This window comes from Symsagittifera roscoffensis, chromosome 5 (genome assembly GCF_963678635.1).
Source record: "Symsagittifera roscoffensis chromosome 5, txSymRosc1.1, whole genome shotgun sequence".
NCBI lineage: Eukaryota > Metazoa > Xenacoelomorpha > Acoela > Convolutidae > Symsagittifera > Symsagittifera roscoffensis.
This window is the reverse complement of record NC_087066.1, coordinates 46,064,477-46,081,641: the sequence shown is the minus strand read 5'-3', so window position 1 is coordinate 46,081,641 and position 17,165 is coordinate 46,064,477. Positions and strand designations below refer to the sequence as shown.

The 17,165-nt window shown below is 35.5% G+C and overlaps 1 protein-coding gene and 1 long non-coding RNA gene across 4 annotated transcripts; both read left to right on the top strand.

Moving 5' to 3' along the window:
- Positions 1-2,370: 2,370 nt before the first annotated feature.
- LOC134847019 (uncharacterized) lies at positions 2,371-7,714 on the top strand. Its single transcript, XR_010162848.1, has 3 exons — positions 2,371-2,664; positions 3,537-3,774; positions 7,319-7,714. It is a non-coding gene; the product is annotated as an uncharacterized LOC134847019 (long non-coding RNA).
- A 1,570-nt stretch (positions 7,715-9,284) lies between these two features.
- On the top strand, positions 9,285-16,755 carry LOC134847018 (uncharacterized). Of its 3 annotated transcripts, XM_063864502.1 has the most exons (3): positions 9,285-9,475; positions 12,708-12,958; positions 16,408-16,755. In XM_063864502.1, exons 1-3 carry the CDS (start codon positions 9,336-9,338, stop codon positions 16,659-16,661), a joined length of 645 nt encoding a protein of 214 aa, XP_063720572.1. In that variant the 5' UTR covers positions 9,285-9,335; the 3' UTR covers positions 16,662-16,755. The 3 variants fall into 3 exon arrangements, 1 of the variants encoding a protein (XP_063720572.1); XR_010162846.1 differs by lacking the exons at positions 9,285-9,475; positions 12,708-12,958 and adding an exon at positions 15,965-16,086; XR_010162847.1 differs by lacking the exons at positions 9,285-9,475; positions 12,708-12,958 and adding an exon at positions 15,974-16,053.
- The last annotated feature ends 410 nt before the right edge of the window (positions 16,756-17,165 follow it).

Below are 17,165 nucleotides of genomic sequence, written 5' to 3'. Positions count from 1 at the left end.
ACTCAGTAATCCTCCCAAGGTCTTTATTTTAATTATCCCGTTAACGTTCCGACCTCCCAAGGGTAGGGGGAGGCCCTTTTCATGGGTAGCTTACCAATTTCAGGCATCTAAATTTTCTATCTGTACTCTATTCCAATCCCGACCTTCTAGCTATCAGGGGAACATAGTTCGTCTATTAGGGGTCAAATCAAACCAGAAAGTCACCTCCGGGAAGCCAAGTAAAGTCCTTGTCCATTCATACTATTTAGGAAACTTAACTCTCATGCTATGCCTCTATTACTACCAATTTCCTCTGGGACTACTTTTCTTTTACCCTGATTGATATTCTTTTAATAAATCACTCGCCAAGCTAAACTGAACCTAATATTTACCAATTCCACTTTAAATTAAATCCTCTACTCCAAGGTTGCAATGTAAAAGCTATATCTCTATCAGCTTCTGCTCTAGTTCCCAATATATAAGTTTCCCCCCCAATTTTTAGCAAGGTGACCGATGCTCATTTCCGGGGGTTAGGCTGGGGAATACGCCACTTTCCGGTGTTAATCTCGTGGTTTTCCATGCAATTGTTGGGTCAAAACGCCCAAAGGTCAACTTAAGGTCACCCAGGGGTCAACCGGGGTCAAACTTCCATATTTGGGTTCAGAATCCTATGGGGGTCTTAACTACCAAGTTTCATTCATATCCCATTAATACTTCACAAGTTATCCATTATCTCTTTTTCCGGGGAAAGTTTTTTAACACCGGAAGGAGTCGCCGGAGTGGTTTCAATCACTAGGGGCCTTTTTCCGGGGGTGAGTTGTAGTATCTGATGCCACCATAAAATCAATATGTCCTCGTTCATTATTTTGCGTAAATTGCCTACTTCCGGTTTAAGGGGTGGTTTTCCAAAGTGCAAATAACTTCCGGTTCAGCCGCTGGATTTGGTTCAAATTATAACACAAGATGTACTTTGTTGCTACCTATGCTATCCCAAAGTTTTAACTTCCTGCGTTCAGTGGGGTCCGAGAATCGACTCCCGGAAGTCGGGGTTGGGTCTATTTGCATAGGGCACAGCACCGGAAGTAGGGGTCCAAGGGGTCTGGGTTTCCAAACTTAAGCTCTTCTTTACTAGGCCTACAACATACTAGAATTTGAGCCCTACACCGCCGCTAGTTTCCGAGTTCTGATAGGGCTATTTACACTTCCGGGGACCTTTATCACTTGCCCCCCAAGGGTCTGAGGGGTCCCGTTTTTTGTATGCCCGGGTCAAATCATCCCTAGTATTGCTCCTCTGAATTTCATAACATTAGCTTTCTTAGTTCCGATTTGGGGGGGTTTCAGATCTTACTTCCTCTGCATTTTCTGCCATAGGAGGGACTATATCTTCGAAGATTGAATTATTTCGAACTTTTGCCCTTTGTTTGCTGTACTACTTAATTTAATGACGAATCAATTTTACGCTCAGGTTACTATAGCAAGTAATACAGTAGAATCACCAATACCAATTCGACATAAGGTTTTAGGATTTATGTTAAACAGAAGACTCGGGTCTTTTCGGTTAAATCCCCCCTAAATTGCGAAAAAGTGGAATGAAATTTTTTTTATATATAATTAGGACACTTGCTAGGAAATGCACTATAATATTAATGGACTGGTGAAAAGAAACTATTCTTACTTAATTGAGCCTCAAACTGACTTTTTCTCCAGTTTTCGCCAACTTTCTGAGCATAAATTTCATTAAAAGGATGCTAAATGCGTTTTTAATTGTCGTTAAGTTCGCATTTTTTGCCATTTTATAGCTTGATTTAACGCTCGCGATATCAGCCCTGCATTTTTAAGGAAAATTTGCCAGAAAATTTTTGCATTGAAGTATTTCGCTTCTATTTGCTGTTGTTTTTTAGGAAAGTGATCTTTCACTTGAGTATGTACAAACTATTCACATGCTCCTTAAACTAAAATCTGCTAGGTAGGACCATGTGAATAATTCTAATGGAGCTCCAAGCACGGTTAGGGCGTTAGGGGCAGTCGGAATACTCAGGGCGTGGCATGGTACCTGCAATCTTAGCAGTCTTGTTCTAGTAAACATGCTAGTCGATACAATATATTGCAAAAGTCGATATAAATTTATATACTTAATATCTCCGATAAACAAGTTTTTCCCATCCAAACAGCTTCAGCGGCCGTTATTATTTCTCTCCCTCCTCAAGCATACTTATTTGGAAATGTGCGTCATTTTGTTCTGAGCAGTTTTGAAATCAATTTGCAGGCCAGGATTTAGCGCTGATCCGCTTTTTTCCAGCTGTCTCAAGTTTTAAGCACAATCACATTAGAATTTAATCCTACAAAGCTAAGACCGCCGGTTAGAAGCATCAGGCAATCATTGGTGTTCATTTAAACCGCCACTATACCTACCTACACGCAGAGCGGAGAGAGCTTTAATTCAACAAAAACAATTACCACAGTTATCGACATTTTTCTGATCTGATGGTTGGATTTAAATTGACCAAGTCAAGATAAACGAAAAGTAAACTTGAGCAGCTCAATTGTTTGTATAAAGTCCTAAATCGGACTTTCTTTCTTTTTTGTAAATGCTCTCGAATTAAACAACCCATTACACTCTGGTTATGAAAACTGCTGTTACAATTATTGGCGTCTTAATTTCTTTGATATTGAAGCAAAACTCAGGTACAAGTATACGCCTATTTTTTATACGAAAGGTTCTCTTTAATTATCTTCCCCCCTTTGGTACCTAGTAACGAATTGCCACCCTATAATGAAATAAATAATTCCACGGCTAAGCATGCAAATTTTGTACCTAACAAACCTCCCCTTTTCTAAAAGGGGGAAATAGTTAAAGATATCCACAAGAAATGTAGAATTTTGGAGCCTCCTCAAAACTGCGGATCAAACAACCTTTCAAACTTTCCCCGTAGTGACCTAGCGTAGAATGCCATCCCCAAGCATGAAATGATTCTGAAAGATAATTTTTTATGAAATAATCATTTTGAAATTGTTCATACAATTTTGTATTCTGATAGGCTACAAAATCAGTTGAATCGACATTTTATTTATGTTCCGATAATTTAATCTTGTTAGTAAGTTGAAGTTTTTTTCTCCTCAAAGTTATTTTTATGAAAAACTCGTATTCTCTTCCTTATTAATCGATCGTTTGTGTGTGTTGGTTGTCTATGTGTGTGTGTGTTGGGGGGGGCGGTATTGTATGGTTGATCCACTTTGTCTGCCTTCTATGACCTGTCTGCTGACGCGGTTGTCTATAAACTGCCCGCACACCATGCGTAACTTTCAAAAACACAAGTTTAATTTTTTTGTTTAAGAATTGTTTTTACTTTTTACGGCACTGAAATTTTTGGACCCAGTGTGATGAGTGGGTGCCTTTATGTACAGCAAGTTCGAGCCATCTGGTCTCAAAAAAGTCTAAAACACTACCAGAACCGTTTTCCAAAATTTTCAGGCGCATAAAATTTTTATTTAGGGGCTCATCAACATTTTAAGCTCACATTTACCAAACTTCTCTTCAGAGACTTATCTATCTTTAGGGAGCTGTCAACAATCATACTTAAGCGACTCGAACTGATTGTTTACAAACAATGCCGGCCTCTGATCACGACTTATCTACACCCCAACACTCTCCAAACATGCACAAACACCATCAGACGCTGACGAGAAACAAATTAGTTAAAAGTAGACCAAGTCTCTTCACCCTTTTATTTACGGCATTAACTGGGCTAGCTGTAATCGTTGTTATTCCGCCTTTTCTACAGCAACAAAGCAGCGGTTAGATAATTTAGTTATGTTTTCAGTTTTGTAAAAAAAAATTTGAAGAGAAACACTAATTCTTATCGTACATTCGTACGACTGACGAATTTGTGTTTTGCTTCCGCGAGGGTGGCTATTCATTAATCATTGCACCCCAGGCCGAAGTCTCGATTTTGTGTTTCAACTAGTGCAACCAAAAACGCCTATGTTCTAACCGGTACGACCATAAATGCCTGTTTCGACCGGTGCGACCAAAATCTTCCATGTTTCGACCAGAATTTGGACCGAACCATATATGTTTTGAACAAGTTAGACCTCGCGAGTTTCAGTTGGACCATTTCGACTAAGGTTAAATATGTTTCGACCGAGTTCGACCAAATGGATTTATGTTTCGACCAAGTTCATCCACACAAAATAAAAAAATCAGTCGCATAAATGCCACTGTTCAATTGATGAAAGCATACTTAACTGGGTTAACCTCCATAGACCAAAAATGCTGGCCATTCAATTCCATACATTTAGTCTATGGAAAAACACTAGTCATACAGGTCTCATACAACTTTGCAAAATCAGTATAATTGTATTATAGATTATTTTGTTTTTGGTTTTGGCATAAACATCGGTGTAATTTTCAGTCAATTTATGGAACGCAAAACTAATTTTTTGAGTGGTTTTCTCATGATGGACGCACCGAAAGATGAAATTTTTTTAACTAATCGGAATTGTTAGACGTTCCTATTGGCTAAATGACTTTTGCCCAAAACCGAAGTCATTAATAACAGAAAACAAACTAAAGCAGCATAGCTAAGTTTTGCTGCACAATTCGTGAAACCATACAATTAAATTTCTCGTTTTTCTTTTCATTCATCGGATTTGAATATTTTCCATTAAGCGACTGACTTCCATTTTTGCAGTAAGTTCATGGGACAATGAATTTTAAAATAATATTTCAGATTTTATTGCTAGTTCTAGGAGCCTATTTTCATACATTTTTTCGACAAAAAAAACTCGCTCTGATGAGAATATATTTCAAGTAGAGAAAATTGAAACTATTTTTTTTTCAATTATGACTGATCAGAAAATGTCATGCTATGTGTTCAGCAATTGATTGCTGTTTTTATATTTTAAACTCGAGTTTTAGATTTTAGGAAGCGTTTTTTTGTTTTTGACATCTTTGAATTTTTTTTCTAAGAAAAAACTGGTGGCTGAATGAAAATTTTCAGAGCGATAACAAAAAATCTAAATCAAATAATGTTTTTAGACTGATTTCTTTTTTAAAATTTTTTTATTTGATAATCGTTGTATGTAATACTTCGTTTAAAAAAAAATTAGTTGCCATTCTGTATCACCCATGCGACTTGTAACGTAGTGCTTGCTATACACGTACCTTAGTCAATAGTTATTAGTTTCCATAATTGGAATAATTAGATGCCAAATAGAGTGAAATGTCAAAACCAAATAATATCAAGGATGAATGCCAAAGCGCTAAGCCGTATTCGACTGTAAATCTGTTCACTGTAAACAAATCATTATGATAGTAGAGCAGGGGGTTATTTTCAAGATGAAGGATAGAATGATGGAAAACTTTTAACCAGTCAAAATCGTTAGTCGTTCCTATTCGCCGAATATTTTTTGCACAAAATCGAATTCAAAATTAGCAGAAATTGTTTTACTATACATTTCGCGCAGATGTCGAATAAGTTATGGCTGTTGTTCAATGCTTTAAACCGTTATCGTGTAAGTAATAAAAAATTTTCCAACGCATCTGACAGTTTTTGAAATTTCAGTAATGTTCCGACTTTCGAAGAAAACGAATAATTTATGCTTCGGGTGGTTTTTTTCATTCAGTCAACTTTTGGTTATCGAAATGATAATTTTTAACAAAATTTTCTACTCCTTTAGAGATATCGATTCCTTCAAATCAAATGAAAAAGAAATATTTTGGGAGTTGAAAACAGCTAATTTGGCCATGCTCTGGACTAAATTTTCACAATTGATCTATGGCATGGTTCAAAATTTAAAGTTTTTCAGTTTTTTCTTTTCCCAAAAACTATTCGATATGGATTAAGGGGCAGTCGGAACCTTCAGGGCTTTGCCTTGTATACGAGCAGTCGTGTTCTACTTAATTTGCAATCCGACAGTTTCAGTTTCAGGCCTGCTTTTTTCCCAAATTGAAACTTTTGCAATTTTTTTGAGAATTTTGAAAAATCATTTCTGATTGGGTGAAAATAGCTGGAAAAAAAGTGCAACAATGGTCCCTCGATCTTGAGGGACGCCACCATAGGTTGAGTTCCTCATAGACGAATGACTGAATGGGCAAAAAAGAAAATCAGCCAATCAGATTTCCGGATTTTAAAACTTGGAAAGAAATCTCACAGAAAGTAAGCATTTCCAGGGAGTTAAAATTAATATTGGCCAAGCATAAAACGGCAAATTTTTCAAAGTGTCCTTGAACGAGGGCGAACTGGAACAAAGTTTATATTTCAAGGGTTTCGTTATCAACGGAGCAAAATTTGCTTAATTTAACTCCTTTTAGTTGAACGGCATTTGATTCATTTTAATAATGGGTTTTCGACGATTTTTGTTTTCGGTCATTCGCCCATGAGTCCTTTGGACATTCAGTCCTTCGCCCATGAGAAAAGCCCACGTCACGATAGAGCAGTATAAATACGTGGGCCATCAAAATAGGCTCGTACTTATTAAAGTACAAATCAGCCAATGAAGTAGGGGTAGCTATCACAACGCGGGAGTGCAGCCAGTATTTAGACAGCCGCGTATTCATACTCGTCAGTATTTAGACAAATACTGTATGAACCAATCAGAATCGAGAAAAGACATAACTAATCCAATTTAAATAATAATTATTTATTAATTTCTTCTTTGTCTCGATTCTGATTGGTTGAAACATCGTTTGTCTAAATACTGACCAGTCTGAATACGCGGTTGTCTAAATACTGATATGTAACCCACAACGCGCATCCCTGAGCTGAAGAGCGTCTAACCGCAACACTGCGTTCAGATAATTAAGTTTAAGTAAAAGTTCAAGTTTTGCGCATTTAAAACAAATTTTGGACGGTTTTCATAAAATTTCTTAGGCCCTAAGTTTAAAACATTTAGCGATAGTTAGAGCCATTGCTTTGATTTGAATTCGATTGTTTCGCTAATCAAAGTTGATGGAAATTATTTTTTTCTTTAACAATTGTTGATCTATTGCATTCTTAAAAATATTAGCGTCGGTCGGAAAAAAAAACGAGCAAAATTAGGGGTTTCTTAGCAAAAATGAAGTAGGGAGCAGAATGAGAAGAAACTGATACTTATAGTAGATTCGAGACCCAAAATGTCTGTGCTCGGTGCTTGAGGATGTTGCAATATTGTTCAGCCCGAAAAATTAGCACAAATATTGCATGCGGTTCTTAACATAGGGGATCAACAGTCGGAGATGAACAGCTGGTATGCTGATCATTTTCCCCGTGGAAAAACCGTCTCACCCTTACAGCGTTACTATTACTACTGAACGATGTGAATTTTAAATTGCTTGTTTTGAATTTTTTGTTGGTTTTAGGAATAAAAAGATCTGCCAGGTATGAGCTGCGATCATCTGAAATGATGTCACAAAATTCTTTGAGTGACTCAGACTTCCCTTCTTTGCCTCAGCCTCGCATATCAAAAGTGGACCGATCTACATCTGCGGAGAGATGCAACAAAATCATAAATTTATCTAAATTCAACCGGAGCCAATCGCAAGAAGACCAATTGTTCTTTCTAGAAACTTCTGGCAAGACCTTTCTCGACGCCAGACAGTCTTGTTCAGTGGAATCGGCTGCTCTGAAATCAGGTCTGGTCTGCAAAGTCCTTCTCAAATCGGCAATATTGAATTTGTCTAAAACCGAGAGTGTATGCGAGCTATTTTACAATTATGACAACGTGCAGTTCTACACAATAGATTTTGGGAAGTTATTAAAGGCAGGGTTGTTAAATTTCTATTCTGTTAGACGAAAATTGTAAGTTTTTTCAAACGTTTTAAATCGGAGTTTTAAATCAAATTATGGTAAGAAAGCATTAAAAAGTCAGCACAAAACCAAACATGACTGCTCGTATCAGGGCGAAGCCCTAAAGGTTCCGACTGCCTTTTAAGGTTTATGGAGCAGTAATAACATAGAAAAAATTAAACAAAATAAAATAAAATGATTTTTTTTTCTAAAACTTAGGATTTTTTGTGAAAATCATCCCCCCACACGCTATATAAAGTACAAAAGGATAGATTTCGCTCTTTTTAACAAATCACTTATGGCATATAAGCTTCTTTTAACCAATTTGAAACGATTTCTAAGACTGATTAAATCTCCGCTTACGCATTATTAGCGCGAAATATATCGCGCATTAATTGTCCCAAATTGGCCAAAATGGCAGTCTCTAAACCCCCATAACTTCGCAAAAAATGATCACAGGTGAAATATTTTTTCAAATTAAGCTCAGGACAACAATACCTTTTGAATGATATAAAAAAATTCCGTCAAAAATGGTTAGTTAAAAAGTCGAAATTTGTCTGAAGAAAAAAACCCCACCCCGAGCACAAATATTCCGTTATTTTCGTTATGAAAGTCGGAACAAAAAGCTAGCAGATTACTGTGCAAGTGGCACAGAATGCTCAAACCTTAAGAATGAAGCAAACTTAATTTTGTTTTCAAATTGGTGGTATGATAAGAGGAGCTGGCTTTTTTCCACTTCCCCCACATTCGATTTTCATTTTTGAATAACTAATTAAGCGTTGCCTTAATGCAACGAAAATTGGCATGATGAACGAACTATCCATTGTGAACAATTTTGTCATACTTTGCATTGTAACATCACGCATTTAGCAATAATAACACATTCAACAACTGTACAAATAGAAAATTTGAAATGCGGGTGGAGGAGTGGAAAAGAGCCGAGGATATGAATGAAAGCTTAAAATTTAGGTCTATTCGATAGCAATTCTGAATAGGTATATTGAACAACAATTTTTTCTCGAAAATAATAGGAAAAAAAACATAAAATTTTTTTATTTCCAGGAGTAAAACTTAATCTTCAATGCTTAACTTGGTTTATAAGAATTAAGCATTTATAAACAATTTTAAAAAACCTCGCTCGCTTTACTTGCTCAAAATTAGACTAAAACTCAAAATTTCAAATAAAAAAAATACAACACACCTGAAGACAATCTGAAACAATAAGTTTTAGTCCAGAAGACGCATGCATAAAGCCGGTTTTGTAAGACTGCTGAACGATTCCGTTATAGCAATGTCGTAGGCATTTATCTTACTGAGTATTTCTCTCACTGAAAAATAGATTAAGTAGAAAAAAAATCAAAAATTTAAACACCGAGGCGAAAGTGCACTTCGGTTTGCGGCGCGCAGCTTTGCGTCTGTTTTTAAATTTTTGATTATATTCTACGTAATCTAACGAAAAAACGACAAAAAGCCAATTATGAATTGGAATTTCAAAATAACGTATGGAGTTTAAACAACAACCCTGACTGGATGAAGGACACAGCAGCGGAGGGGTTGGAGTACCGGCTTGAGCGAGTGGTGTCTCACCAGATGGCCCATTACAGTGACGTGGCCCGGATGGCTCTGGCCTACAAGTACGGGGGCACGTACCTAGATCTGGACGTCATCGTGCTCAGAAGTCTGCGACAGCTGAGGAATTACATCGTGATTGAAAATGGAAAACCAAGCATGTATGTTTTCTTCAATTATAGTTCCACAATATTGATGACCTTGAGATCTTCAAAAAGTCAGAAATTATTTTTCGCTCATGAGATTTTGAGACTTACTAGTTCCGTAAAATGAGAAAAAAATGGTTTCAGACGTCAGAATTAATAGTTTAATGTCATCATTTCACTTCGTTCAGGTTGGTAGACAAAAAAACACCATTTGTTTGGCAATTTTTATAATATTATCAATACATAATCGTTTGCTCCAGCACTGACAAAAGTCGACTAAGATCGATTTTTTTTTATCAGAAAGGGTGATATATTACAATAGGTGGCAAACTCAAAATAAATAGATGAATCGTTTATTGTTGTACTGCGAACAGAGTTAATATTTTTTTCAAAAGCCAAATTGTTTGGCAATTTCTACCTGGCAGATGAATGTATTAAAAAAACTATTTTACTAGCACTTTGTTGTACAATTGATTTGAAAAAAGAAAACGATAAAATTTTGAATTATAGTTCTTGAATTTCATACAGATACTATAATCAAATAGTTCTCAAAATTAACACCTAAACTAACATCATATACTCTAAGAAAGTTTTCGGAGCAAAAGTAAATGCATTTAGATTAATTTTAAACCGGTTTAAATTGATCTCATTTCGAAACCGGGAAAAAATCCAATTGGATTGATTCAAAATCAATTTACAATTTACACTGATTTTATTTACACAACTTGTTTGGATCGATTTGCAATCAATTTAAATCTATGTTTTTTCTCCATTTAATTTTATATTCAAATGAATTTAAATCTAAATTAATCCATTTTTTTCAGAATTAATTGATATATCTAAATCGATGTAAATAGATTTTTTAGACATTTGAATTGATCCAAAATTTTCTAGATGACTCGCTCTGAATCAATTTAAAGTTCATTTAATGGTCTAAGTAGTTTTTAGTAGCAAGAACAGTGAGGCTAATGAGAAGTTGACTCAAAAAGCACTCAAAGTTATTGATAGGCTAGGAACTTTGAATACGGGTAGTAGCTTTGAATACCGGTGTTTTAGTTTTTTCTTTTTTGTTTGTTTTTGCGCAAAAACAGGTACCACAACTTTTCATCATAATTAATTGGTCGAGTGATATACCACTTTAAAGTCTCGCCAGTCTCAGTTCGAAGCTTTCCTCTTGTTCAAAAGTTGCCTCAAAAGTTGCCTCTTGTTGATAAAATTTGTGTTGATAAAATTTGGTTTGAACTTTTTGAATTTCAGACTAAAGCGATTGAAGCGATCGAGTAACGTTCGTTATTTAATAATTTGTCATTTAACCCAGAAAAATCACTAAAAAACTAACTTGGGTAGCTTCCTTTACCGTTATCTTGGCTCTAAAAATTTTCTAAAAAAATTTGTCCAAAAAAAAAAGAAAAATTTAGATTTTTTAAAAATTTTTCTCCATGTTTTTTTTGAAGGTAACTGTTATCGCTAATGCCGATTGATTTGTTTTTCTATGCGGGTATTTAGTTTTTTTGTCACACCACGCACTAGAAACTTCACTAAGTTGAAGAACTTACTAATATTACTACTATTACTAGTACTAATGCGTTTAATGTCCGTTTTCCCATCGTGGGTGGGGGGGGATGTGGTTGGACATCCTGATCCCGTTTTTTCCATGCATTCGATCAAGGCAGTCTGTGGATTTGACGCCTTAAGTTTTCAGGTCTCGTGTAACAATGGGTCCAGGAAGCCGGTCTTTTCCCTGGGACTGATGGTTGATCTGTTGATTTTGGCACATGGCCATCTTCTCTTAGAAACATTCAAATAATCTCATCTTAGACCACATAGACCTAAAAATAGCGCAAACATTTAGAGTTTTGTAGCTTTTTTGGCAAACGGCCTAGTGTTCCTTGAGCTCTCGAGACTTGCATCTTTTTAGTCGGAGAAAACAATTTACCACCACACTTTAAAAATTATACAGGCCGGTTTAGCCAGTAAGGTTGAAGAAATTTTTTTTGTACTTAAAACCGAGACTATTTTGCCAATCGTTTGCTGCTGAACAAAAACAATGTACGCTGCTGTTTACGCTCTTGTTGTCTCCTGTCACGAGATAGATCGCCCTAAATTAAGTTAAGAGCTGCAAAATCATGTCTCGAAGTGTCTCTTACCGAACTTGGCTTTGTCTCAGTAAAATTTAACTTCATTTTTTTCTGTTTTGAATTTTTGACTTACATCCATTATTTCAAGCGACTACAATAAAAGGGGGCTGGCAGTACAGTTATTTTTAGCAATCATTTTCGAGTAGTTCAAATTTTTGAGCAGGCGTGGCAGAGTGGCCAAGACGCACGGCTTTAAACACAAAGGTCGCCGGTTCGACTTCCGCCTTGGTCACGGATAGAGGGGTCCTGTCTCATCCGCTTCCTTAAGGTGGCATAAAATGGATGACATCTCTCCCCCACGGAAGAGAAACCCAAGTTTGAATGACGCGAACTGGGCTGGCAACTAATTAAAAAATCAATTAATAAAAGAAAAAGTAGTGTAAACTGTCTCGACAGCCTTATTTTAAGACAAAAACAATAAGCGTTACAAATGACAAATTTATTTCTTCAGTATTCTCCAATAAATTTCCTCGAGAACATTGGATCAAAAATTTTGTTTTGGCATTAATAACTAAAAAATTTGCGCAAAATCAGTCAAATAAAATAAATTGAATAAATAAATCAGCATCAAGCAACATTAAGTACATGGGCGCAAAGTCATTAAATAAAATTAACTACAAAAATTAATTCAAATTATTCAAGTTAATATCTTCCAACCCAGCATTTAAATCTGATTAAATTAGCTAAGCGCTGCATGTAAAATCCTTGATTCAGATTGGCTGAAAGTTTCCACTTAGAACCAAGTTAACAGACTACCTTCCCCTCCCCTCCCCAAATTGCTAGGGGGGATGTTAACTTGGTCCAACTAATCAATTAAATTTAACTTTTAACCAGATAAAAAAGCTGAAAAATATAAAAGCTGAAAAATATTTTTAGTATAACCCGGGTCGAGGTCCGCGACTTAAGAAAAGACCGGCGCGACTCAAATTTGGCAATTCCAGACCGGTGCGACTTTATATTGGCAATTCCAGACCGGCGCGACTTTATATTGGTAATTCCAGACCGGCGCGACCAAAACTTGGCAATTGAAGACCGGCGCGACAGAAAAAAAACCACCGCGACCGGTGCGACTCAAAACACCGTTTAAGCCCATTTCTTTTTCCGTTTAGACTAATGTCGCATTCGGACAGCGGGTGTAATATCCGCGATATGAGTCAGAGAGGTCAAAAGATCAACCCGGGCCAGTTCCATTTCAGTGCAGGACACCCCTTCCCCCAGCATGTGTTGGCATATGTGAACTCTACTTATGACTCGCAGCTGGACGACAGACAACAAGCCGGCCCAAGAGTCAGTTCCAAAGTGGCCAAACGAATGTATAGTTTGAAGGAGCTCCTCAACATCCATATCACATCTACTCAAGGCTAGTGAGTGTGAATCAACCAGCTAAATATAAACAGGCGGGACGTTTTGGACGTTTTGTCTTGATAGTGTTCCCGGGGCCGTACTGGGGGTAGGCGAAGGCCGGAGTTCTATGTAGTCGAAAATCGAAAATCAGGTCAAAGTTCTCGCAAAACTTATAGACCGACGTCCCTGAGTCTCAGGACACTAATAAAAGGGTTTGAAATTATCTCGGAAAAGCTCAACGCAAAAGCAATAATTTATTCGTGTATAAACCAACGGAAGTATTAAACAGCTACCATATAAGCCAGCCAAAAATACTTATTTGTTGTATATAAAAAAACTAACTTTTTATTTGTCGAATGAAACTGTTTCAGATATGCACGTGTACGTCAGGTTTCAACGAATTTAAGTTTAAATAAAGAGATAGTTTAATTTATACTTTAAGATTGATTAACTATTATGAAAATATAAGCCCATTTTCCTGAATAAACTTGAAATTTTTCCTTGATGTTTTACCACTGATGGTTCTTCTTTGCGTAATCATTAATAAACTATTTAAGTTTGTTTTTGCTCATCTATAGAAAAGTTGATCACAAAAATTTACTTTATTTTCCTCTATTGTATTCCATACAGTTACTGATCGTTTGAAAAACGAGTGTTGTGTATATTGTCTATTAAATTTTTCGACGTATAACAACTTTTTGTTGCCTGTATTAATTTGAATACGGTAGTTTTATTTATTTAAAATATGCAGGTAATAATTCCAGAAATAGCATATTCGGTTCAATCTAGGAACATGGAAATAGGCTGTACGTTATTTTTCAATTTTAAGTCGGACAAGGAATCGAACTTTGCACAACAGCAGCTGGTTTTTTGGCCCAGCACTGTTGTTTTATGAGTGATTTCATTAAATTGCAGATATGCTATTAAGAACTACGTCCAAATAATGCAAGTGACTAGTGATAAAAGCATTCATTTATATTAGGCAAACTTTGTTTGAAAAAGTTTTTTTGGTTGATTTGAGTGTTTTCATTCCTCAGGCCATTTTTTTATCATTTCAATTTTTTATTGGAACGGTAGAAGTTGGTCTAAATTACTCCTAGGTAGATAACATTGGTTTTTGCGATGATATTTTGGCCCAGTAAAACTGAATATATTATTCGTTTATGCTGATTATGATAGAATCAGTTCTTTAGTATTGAATTGAACAAAAACCCAGGAAAATAATTTAATCAATACTTTCAATTGTTTTCAGGACTTTCTTGCAAAATCTGCGTTAAGGCATTGCAAAATAGTAGTGTGTCAACTGCGTACTGTACTGCCTTGCATGATTTCGGTACTCGCTTGTTCAAATCATTAAGATCCAGATTGATTATCAGAGGGACACCTTGTTGTTGTGAAAACCAATCTGGTTCAGTGTTGTTGGGAAATAAAAGTTTTGTATTGGTTGTTGATGAAAAAGCTTATCACTTCTTTTGCATAGTCAGAAAAGTTCAATACAGTTTTATGGTCAATAGAATCAATGTTTTTCAAAGATCTAATGAAAAGGCAACAATTTCTTTTTTATTAATTTTTTGTACGATTCGTTGCAGATTAAAATTGCGTCAATTGGTGAGCAGGATTTTCTGAAACCATTTTGTGTGTTGCTTGGTAGGTTCTGCAAAAAAATTACTCATTTATTTGTTTGATTGAATTTTTTTTGATGAGGTACCTGTTATTGAACTGGGTTTTTAGTTCTATGTAAATTCAGAATAGTTTTAAAATAAATTGATGCAACTCTTGCTCTCCTAATTTTCTGCGGCAATATTTTCAGATATGCTTAAAAAGGAAGTTAAAATGCGCGCATATTTAATTGCAATCGCTTTTTAGAAACAAAGCCAAAATGTCAGTACTGCCTGGCTTTTTGCATTGAGTTGTAAATTTTTTTTGCACTCATCGCTTTTTAAAGATATGAACGACGTTTCGTTTTTGCTTTTCAGTATGTTTTTTTTTAGAGAAAGATGGTTGGATTGCTGTAAGTTTATACAAAAAAAGACTGAGTTTAAGTTTTGAACTTAAGTACCTTTGCCAGTTTATTTTTATTTGATATTATTTCTCCTAAAAAAAATTGAAACTAAATAGAAATTTACTAATTTGTTTTGAGTTTGTAGTATCAATGATGATATTCTTCAGTTTGTTCGAATTTTGAAAGTTCATCTTAGTTTCATCGTTACATATAAAAAATGATAGTTGCGGAGCAAATTAGGCGAAGTTACATTGATTCGGGGTCGTTTTGTTTGAAGACGCTTTCCTAGTTAACTTGATTTGATTTAGTTTTTGGACTAATGTTTTAAAAACATTTGTTTTGCGTTTAGGTTTATTTTGTTTTAGAAGGCTATTTTAGTTCAATTATAGAAATTGTGGCCTAATTGTCAGTTTGAATGTGTAGCCTGAACATCATTGGTTTACCTGACTGACCTATTGAACAGATCAGTTATAAAACAGTCAATTTGAGTTTCGAGTTGTAAGTACTGTTTTTTTGTTACATCAAGACTAAGGAATGTGGATGGTATTAAGGGACTACTTTTTGTCTTGAAGAAGGTAATTCAAATTCCAATTACCTAAAAATATCCATTTGTATGGCTGTGCACAGTCAATTGATTTACTAAGTTCATCAAGAAATTTGATTTTTTTGGTCGGGTTATATATTTTTTGAAAAAGATTTTCTAGCGTTTTTTAGACGTTGCTTAGATTTCTCCTCAAATTTTATCCTGTTTTTCGTTTGGATTGCTCAGAACTTGTCATAGTTTTGGGTTGAGTAAAAAAGAGCAAAATTCCTCCATCATTTGACTTTTTGTTAACTTCGACAGATCTATCACATCGAAAAGCAACATTGTTTCCAAGAGTCCACATAAATTAGTCGTTTGAGTCACTGAACCAAACTTTTAAGAAACTGAATTGTTTTCAAATCTGAAGGTTTCTGTGGTTGGGTGAATATCACTTGGTTGCATAATTGAAATTTTATTCGACTGAGAATAAGCAATGTAAAGTTTAGTTGAAGTTTGTTTTAATTATTAACAGAGACAATTATTTCAATACTTAGTTGAAATTACTGATGAGTTTTGCAATTGAGAGGTACGAGCACGAAACTAAAGGTGCACATGAGAGGTACTGATTAGTTTCTATTTAAAAAAGTGGCAACCCACGGAAAGTTTCGTTTGTTGATTTTTTGCTTAATGCATGAAAAGTTACTAAGTGTCCAGTTTCACTTATAAGGGTAACAGAGATGCTGGCAGTGACTGAAAACAGAATTAGTTTTAAAATGAATAATATTTATAAATAATTGAAAAATAATTATGTAACAGTTTCGAAAGTAATGCAAATTTCATTTATATGACGTAACTTTTCGACTGTTTTGTATACTCTGCGCGTTTTCGGTTGGTTTATACTTCGGCTGGTTTCTTTCCTCTCATTATTTTGTGATTGCAGGAAGTAGCAGCAGTTTTTCGATCTTACCCGACTTCACTTTCATGGCGGCCTCGTTCAGCCGAATCCGAGAGGAGCTGTGGCCTCGGAAGGCGAGGTCGGCGGAGGAGTGGAACAGATTGTTCCGATGCAGTTACGCAGTCCACTACCACTCAAACGTGTTCAACAAGTATCGAATGACAGGCGACCCCAGTCGAGACTTTTTCTCTTACCTGGCCCCAAATCACTGCCCAAGGTCATTCCTCACTTTAGAATGAATTGAACAAAATGATATTCCGAAGTTGTTTTTCAACCATTTACGCAGTGACAAGAAATCAGACAAAAAAACTTAATAAATTACTGAAAGGGAATTCTCTGTGCACCTGTTTTATCTTGCGCTTTTCAAAGGGAGGAGAGAGTGTAGGATTATTTTGTCGATTCTTTAGTTTGATTAAGAAAAAATTTTCACTGTAATAGAATTAGTTTTGTCTGATTTCTGATTTATTGATTGAAATTCAATCGTGTTCCATGAATTTTGCCTCTTTTTTTGTTATTTTCCTTATGGATTGCTTAAATGTTTATTAAATTTTATCTTCTTGGTTTTCCCTTTTTGTAAAAAAAAAATTATGTTCTGTAAGTCACCATGTTTATAGCGTGCTGCAAAACCGAAGTTGCAAAAATTATGCAAAATATGACTCCTAGACGAGAAATAAGCGATGTTTCTGAGTTTGGTTATTCTTTTTTGAGAATTTTTTGAATGGTTATGCGCTCTAATTTTTCAA

What these genes read in the sequence shown, in the direction of transcription:
- LOC134847018 (XM_063864502.1), top strand. Translation starts at nt 9,336, where the DNA reads ATGGCCCATTACAGTGACGTGGCCCGGATGGCTCTGGCCTACAAGTAC. An exon ending in GAAAATGGAAAACCAAGCAT is followed by an intron (nt 9,476 to 12,707) that starts GTATGTTTTCTT and finishes TTTTCCGTTTAG; the next exon opens with ACTAATGTCGCATTCGGACA. An exon ending in CCATATCACATCTACTCAAG is followed by an intron (nt 12,959 to 16,407) that starts GCTAGTGAGTGT and finishes TTGTGATTGCAG; the next exon opens with GAAGTAGCAGCAGTTTTTCG.